The sequence below is a fragment of the Adiantum capillus-veneris genome, chromosome 19, assembly GCF_014529385.1.
Source record: "Adiantum capillus-veneris isolate H3 chromosome 19, ASM1452938v2, whole genome shotgun sequence".
In the NCBI taxonomy this organism is placed as follows: Eukaryota; Viridiplantae; Streptophyta; class Polypodiopsida; order Polypodiales; family Pteridaceae; genus Adiantum; species Adiantum capillus-veneris.
The window spans coordinates 81,336,162-81,343,986 of NC_140949.1; the positions used below are offsets into that span (position 1 = coordinate 81,336,162).

The 7,825-nt window shown below is 42.1% G+C and overlaps 1 protein-coding gene across 1 annotated transcript; it reads left to right on the plus strand.

The window, feature by feature from the left end:
• The first annotated feature begins 1,242 nt into the window (after positions 1-1,242).
• Positions 1,243-2,419, plus strand: LOC147434319 (putative E3 ubiquitin-protein ligase XBOS32). Its single transcript, XM_086489921.1, has one exon. It carries the CDS (start codon positions 1,389-1,391, stop codon positions 1,914-1,916), a length of 528 nt encoding a protein of 175 aa, XP_086346047.1. The 5' UTR covers positions 1,243-1,388; the 3' UTR covers positions 1,917-2,419.
• Positions 2,420-7,825: the final 5,406 nt, after the last annotated feature.

Below are 7,825 nucleotides of genomic sequence, written 5' to 3' on the forward strand. Positions count from 1 at the left end.
CTTGGTAAAACGAAGGTTATGGTGTTTTAACACCTTCCCACAGTGGATCAGGAGATCAGCACCCGCATTCACATACAGCCATGAGACAATGGAGTACATAGATGCTTACACCTACCTTGGGGTGGTCTTTAGTGGACCAGCATTTTCATTGAGGAGAGCAGCAGAGACTAGACTGACCAGAGCCTATGCAGCAATTGGGTGGATTGGAGAGGATGTGTTCGCAGATTCAGTTTCAAGAGCCTCGGACGAAGCTCTGGCTTTTTGACACTCTAGTGGCTTCCGCATTGCTCTATGGAGTTCAGATATGGGGGCCTTCATTGGACCATCATGGGAGGTCGCACTGATGGATGGGGAGACATACTGCCAGGGGCTGGAAGCGTATACTGTGTACCTGTCTTGGTACATGTAGACTTTTAGGGATGCTCGTGTGGGCCTGGCACCAAGAGAGAGTAAAGGGCTGTTAAAAAAACGAGTGTAAAGAACTAAATTTACATTAAGGGGCATGCATGAGGGGGGTGCATATTGCCAAATGATTTTGTCCTCGTTCATACTGATGAAGACTGATGTGCAAGACCACTTAATTTACATTAAGGGGCATGCATGAGGGGGGTGCATATTGCCAAATGATTTTGTCCTCGTTCATACTGATGAAGACTGATGTGCAAGACCACGTCTGAGAAAGGATCTATGATACTCCTCCGCTGCCTTAAAAGAGCTACTGATGTACCCAGTGACTATGCAAAATATGCCATATATCCACCAACACATGAGATGTAGAGAAAGGAGTGGCACTCAAAAACGTGTGCATCTAGCCTTCCAAAAAATCCACGAAGTAATGTTGCAAACCGTGTCGAAGACAACGTTGCGTGGGTGGCATCAAAATGACGGACAGTAGAAGGCAACATGTCTAAATTGCCCCATGGAATCAATTGAATTTGCCTGGAAACCTCTTTAGCATGCAGAACTCCTGTAGAAAACCGTGACGTGTGGAGCTTCCCAGCTCTCTCTCTGACATTGTATCAGATTTATCAGGATTGTGCCAGTTTGGTCTCATAGATCATTTTGGCCTTTTGAAGACGTTTAATATAACATTTCATTTCATTTATAACAGCTCTCTCTCTCTCTCTCTCTCTCTCTCTCTCTCTCTCTCTCTCTCTGTGTGTGTGTGTGTGTGTGTGTGTGTGTGTGTGTGTGAGACCATACATCCCCTGATGTCAGAGTTTTTGAGAGCTCTCGTTGGCTGTTTAAATAGAAATTTAGTTTTCAGTTTACGAGTAAATTTAGCGTGTGTGTTCTTCTGCCATATTCAGTGTTAACTGATTTAAAGTCAAACTGCCAGACACCTCTTTAAGCTGAGTACGAACTTAAAAGTTTTTACTGATCTACTGATGGCAGGCTGTGCTCATGAACTTTGTACCCGATGTGCGCTGTATCTATGCTCTACGAGTAATTCTGCAACCAGCACTCATGGGCCTGCAGGGTCTATTCCTTGCCCATTATGCCGACATGAAATCACAGCCTTCAAAAGGCTCCCCATGACACCATTTCTTAGAGAAATCAACAAACCCAATTTGTCTTTATCTCTATGTACTGTATGCACTACTCAGGTGGCGGAGCCAACAACACTATCGGGCCCCATTTCTAGAATGGAATTTGCGGGATGCAGTAGTTCACCGGACTCACCAAGCTCGGTTCGGACGGTCCAATGTGTGGGGCTTCCTGGAATCACACTACCCTTTGCATGCGCAGGGGACGCTGACGATGAAGAGGAGCGGCCTGTGGAGCGGAGCACTTCCTTGCGGACGGAGCGGGCTGATCAATGTGTGTGGCTTACACCCCGCAATTCTTTGTCATCTCGCTCACAGCTTGATGGCAGGTGGTGGTTCCAAAATTTGCTCCCAGCAGTGAGTTCATAGCTGGCAGTCAGTTCATTCAATCTTTGAGTTCAAGTGAATGCCTGCAGATGGCAGTCAGTTCATATTCAATCTTTGAGTTCCAAGTGAATGCCTGCTTGAGTCTGTTAGCTCATTCAATCTTTGGGAGTCAAAAGTAAATGCCTGCTTGATTCCATTAAATTACACAGGGAGCCTTCGTGCGAGAAACCATGTAAAATCTTCTGTATATTAGCATAGCATTGACACAACGTGTGTGTCCCAGTTTTGAGTTTGTGCAAGAATTCCGTAACGGAAAAGTATGGCACTCTTGGGCTGATCTGTGCTGCGGGGCTCTTCAACATCTTGAAATCCTGATGTCTAGCGTTGAGAAGATGGTATAGCTCACCATTGGTGCCATGATACATTCAAACCTCTCTATTTTCCTCATTATGTTGCGGATTGTAGTGAAAAAAGAAACTCAGCTTTCCCCATATAAAACGATTTAATGTATGTTTGAAATTGTAATGTAGAATCTGAGTTTCTTATATTGTTTATGGCATGATCTACAACTTATCACAGGTGGAAGGCCTCTAGGCTCTTTGAAAGGCAACAATTATTGCACGGCAACCTGGTGGTATAGATGCCAATTGGATGGGGGAGGGTGCACTTATTAGAAACCATCTATATCAAGTGTCTTCAAATGGTGTTCAGAAAACCCCTCTACTCGCACATTGTGAGGCAAGAAAATGACCTTTTTTTTTTGTTAAACTTAAAAATTTCAACTGAAATAACATTTTGAAGTAAAAGAAATTTTTATGAATTAAAATATCCCTCCTTTTAAATGCATGTCATACACTAAAATTTGAGAGGTACACCTACCAAATTGCCTTTACTTCACACAAGAAGGCATCCGTCTCTTATAGCCTTGGACTATTTATAACACTTTGATTGCTTTTTTTCAGAAAAGTTTTGAGTTTTCTAGCCTCTTTGAATGAGCTATAAGTAGGGTTCTTAAGATGGAAATTTGTCCCTCATGTGTCAGGGTGCATATAATCACATGAGGGAGCCTATTCTCATATAAAGTGGAAAGGTGATTGTGTGGGTTTGTGAAGGAGAGCCCCATGCTTGTTGGAAGGCTTGCTTGACATGGATATCCATGAGTTCAAAGCCCTTCTTCCTTGCTGTGTTTATTGCGGACCCTTGATCTATCCCTCTCAAGCAAATCATATCTTTCTTTTCCTTCCCTTGATCTATCCCTCTCAAGCAAATTGGCTTCGGAAGCATTTTACGTGAAAAATTCAATTTCGCTGAGTTCATGTTGGAGACACAAGGGTAGTCGTTACCTGTAAATCTCGCTATTGGCATCATTATAATACAATTTTGGCAGGAGTCATCAAGCACCAAGGTGTTAGTATTATCAAACCTAGGGAAGAGAAATGCAACCTAATTCCTTGCCTAAGTGCTTGTATGCTTGCATGAGGATTGGAATGGTTGGTTTTTGATGTGCAATGTGCATCCTCAATTATGTGAGTGTTATTATTACAAGGAAGTCATCCAACCCTAAATGAAAGCACCATTTACAAACAAAAATAAGTCTCTTTTAAATAAAAGTTGAAATGGAAGTTACCCGGTCTCTCTCTCTTTCTCTCTCTCTCTCTCTCTCCCTCTTGACTAAGAGGTCTTGAGTTCTACTCCTCGTCGGCTAGATCTTTAAGATCTCTTGGGATAGTGTCCCTCTCTTCTTCTTCTTCTTCTCTCTCTCTCTCTCTCTCTCTCCCCTAAAAAAAAATGGGATACATGTAAAAACATGACCAAAATACTTCAAAAATGAGGCAACTCACCTAAGGGTATGTGTAGCACCAAACGACAACGACGCCACCGAGTTTAAGCAAGCGTTGCACGGGCGAGTAGAAAGAGGGGAGGTCGAACCAGTGCACGGCCTGTGCGGCCGTGATAAGGTCCACCGAGTGTGCCTCGCCCACCACACATGCCACTTCCGCTTGCGTGAGGGGGCCGGGGCTGGTGGCGGCGTACCTGATGTTGGGCCGCGCTCACTACGCAGCTGCTCTGTGCTCACGTCGGTCGCGATGATCTCCTCATAGTACTCCGTGAGCTGCACAGGAACAAGCAGAGAGAGAGAGAGAGAGAGAGAGAGAGAGAGAGAGAGAGAGAGAGCCGTGTGTGGCTGGCCGTGTGTGTGTGTGTCTCCTTACCCCCACAGCCGCTTGCCCGTTTCCCGTGCCTACATCCCACGCCCTCTTGTGGCCCTTGCTCAACGACGCCAACAACTTGTAGAGCTGCGCTGGGTACCGCGGCCTGGCCGCCGCGTAGATGCCTGCTTGCTCGCAAAAGAGACTCGCCATCTCTCTCTCTCTCTCTCTCTCTCTCTCTGAGCAGGTGTCGAGCTCGAACCTTGTCGGACAGGTCTTTTCTTCTCTCTCCGCCTTCAATATACTAGTGTGGCCGGCGGCCGAAGGCCGCCTCTCTCTCTTTCTCTCTCCCCCCCTACGTGCACACTGTCCTCACTGTAGCCGGATAAAGGAAATTGCGACACATGGCACTGAAAAACCAGTCTCCTTAATATATAGTATAGATATATTGCATACGCATGTCTCACACTCTTCTTTGAATTCTACATACACATGGTCATGCACACCAACATCATTCCTCACGGCAGCATTCTCACCTCCATTCCTTTATCAAGCATTATCTCTAAGGGAGCTTCCACACCTTGCAATCCAGAATCGGTTCTTAGGTATGTGTCACACATGTCCGCCCGAATTGTGTGCAAGTGAAGTGGCAAAAGAGCATTCCCTCTTGAGGTTGTCCACCACTTTGCAAAAAAGAGCGGCATGAACCCTTCGCCTAACATCACCTATCAATGGACATGGCTGACAACTTGCACGGGAGCTTCTTCTATTGGTATCGTGCCTACTATTTCTCCTTGCCTTCAACGATACCATATAGTTGCATAAGCTGGTTCACATCCGAAATTTGTTGCAAAATTCTTTCGACCGCCCGTGTGTGACACACACAACACCCACTCATGGTGTTTTGGCCATGTCTGTCGCTTGTGTGTGACATGGACCTTAAATGGAAGACAAGGTATTAGTGGGGACAAATGTTACACAGATTACCTCTAAACATTACAATTAAAAAGAATATTGCTTTCATGTGATTGGTTAAGAAGAAATGCAATTGCTATGCGACAAAATGGCGCATGCCATGCCTCGAGCTTGGCAAAATCATTTTTTCTAACCAAAGAAAATAAGGGCACACTTAATTCTCTTCCCACTTAATGCTTCAAAATTTGAAGTATTTGTCGCGGTATTTACACTAAAATTTGTAATTTTTTTTTTCTGTTTTCTTCAAGACATGCTCTGAAACTAGTTAAGATTTTGCCAGTTAAAAATGCACTAAACCCTAGTTTATTGCACAGTGGTCATGCCATATCTATGCGCTTATAAACCCTCATCAAGAAAAAATGGTTGAGGTGGGGGATTGATCCTTCAACCTTCCTTCTCGCACACGCAATCCTAGATGGCCCAATGCTTATCGAACTTGTTTCTTGTTTCATGACTTAGAGGAAAATATGGTTCTTTGATAAAAATCCACAAAACGTTTAGCATTTTCACCAAACACCAATTTCAGTTGATTGCTCTAAAGGCAAACTTAAAACTCAACTAACTTTTGGTACGTGTAGCAACTTCGTTTTAGAGCCAAGTCATGCCAAGGCTAGAGGGGCTAATAGAAGCTACTGGTCGTGCCCTGGGAAAGAAAGTTTGGGTTGGGAACATCATTGAAAATAAAATCTACTGATTGGCTAGACTTCGAGAGACTTGCGTTGCTACTACTGCCTTGAAGAATTAGTGGAGCTCTCAGAGGCTTACAATAAACAAGGATGCAACCTATAATTGGATGGTTTTCATGTTTCTTCTCTGTACAAACCCCTTACACTACAAGTAGATAGACCCTACCCTACTTTCATCAAACTTCTTGTGCAAGACAAAAGATGTCATGCTTGTATCCTTCTAGAGACATTAAAAAAAATTTCTCTCTCTTAGGCAGGAGACGTCACATTTGTATTGCCTTCAAACTTTTACATAACCAAAATGAGTGATAGTTTAGCTAGTTTGGTATGTTGTAAATTTGTGGGTTGAAACCCCATTTCAGGTGTGTGACCTTCATGTGTTTTTTTTTTTGGAGAGATACTTACAACTTGAAATTACAATGTACACACCCAACCCCCGTACATGCAGCCCAACCCCTTAAGGTGGAGTCATCTCAGCCAAATAAGGTTGACCAAACCACACAGGAAATGCCCCTAAACATGTCTTTGAGCAGTCAAGGGGTGTTGGACCCACCACCTTTAAACTCATAGGGTAGTATGACTCTTCCAAGTGAACTAACACTCGTTGATGCATGACCTTCATGTTGAAATCTAAGCTATTCACAAAAAACCTTTGGATTTTCTTTAAATGACTATATCATCAATTGACAGTCATAAAGAGCTCATAATCAATGTTGAACAAGGAATGTTTTTCTTAAGCACTAAGAGAAAAAGGACACACCTAAAATGTTTTTCGTTTTTTTTGTTTTGAAATTCAAACATTTTACCGGTTTTTACACGAACATGTGTACAATTTTATTGGTTTTCTTCAAGACAAGCTTGAAATCTTGCAGAGATTTTGGGATTAAAGTCGGTGAAGAATACCATCCTGTCAGTCTTTTTCTTGTGAACACCCATAATAGTAATGTATACATCTGTTTGCTTTGGAAGAAAATGTATCTTTTTATGCACAAATTAATTATCCCTTTAAAGTAAACTCGTCATTTACTACTTTTTGCAAAACCTAACCTACTAATTATCCCTTTAAAGTAAACTCATCATTTCCTACTTTTTTGCAAAACCCAACCTAAAGTAAAGAGTGTCTAGACTTGAGAGTTGGCCTTTCTTTATTTGTAGGTTCCATTGATGACACCTTACTCTAATTCAAAGAAACAAAGATACGAACAATTGAAGTGAGCGAGGCCTCTATCCTTCACGGTCGTGGATATAAGGGTTTTACACCACAAGCCAAATCGACACCCCGGAGATTATAATGAGAGCTAAAATTTATTTTACTCATTAGGGAAAAAAACGACTCAAAAAAGCTTGTGTAAGGAGTTGGTTGATCTACTAGTTAGCAAAGCCGTTGATAATCAAAACGGCTCAAAATTTGGGAGCTTTGGTTATTTAAAGCATATGTATGCAATTTAAAGAGTATCTAGGTACATATCTCTAAATATTAAAAAAGACATCATTTTTTTCACATTTCTTTGCGTTTCACCTCAAAATTTGTTCTCATTTACTTCACTTGGCAGCAAATAGTTGTTTCCACTTTTGAATCATTCAATCTCTCTTTTTTCTCTCTGACCTTTCACGAGCTTTCTCTCTTCTTTTCTGATGCTGGAAGCTCTGCTACTACGTTATCTCCATTATACTTTTTGTGTGCTCTTCATTACTTACAATGAGTAATACATCTTCCATTAGTGAGAATCGCAAGTTTCACTTGAACATTAAGCTAAGCCAAGAATATGCTACTACATGGAGTGTCTATCAAAGACTTGTTACAAATGCAGATGAAGCACAACAAGTTCACAACGAGGGAAAGACACACATTGATCTATGGATAGATAGGAGCTTGTATCCACCGGATCCCAGCACTAGAAGGTATCGATCTTTTCACACACCTCATGATTTGATGAGATTTGTTGGAGATGGGGTTGATGGCTTACTAGGATATAGTTATAAGCTATCTCATTTACATATTAATCAAACACATTACATTCAATATCTCCAAACCGCTTTGCCTTCGAATGCAACAAGAATTTTAGAGTTTGAAAACCAAATAGCGTCTCTAAAACAAGAAAAGCATCAGCTTCATATTTTGAAAGAAACTCCAATAGGA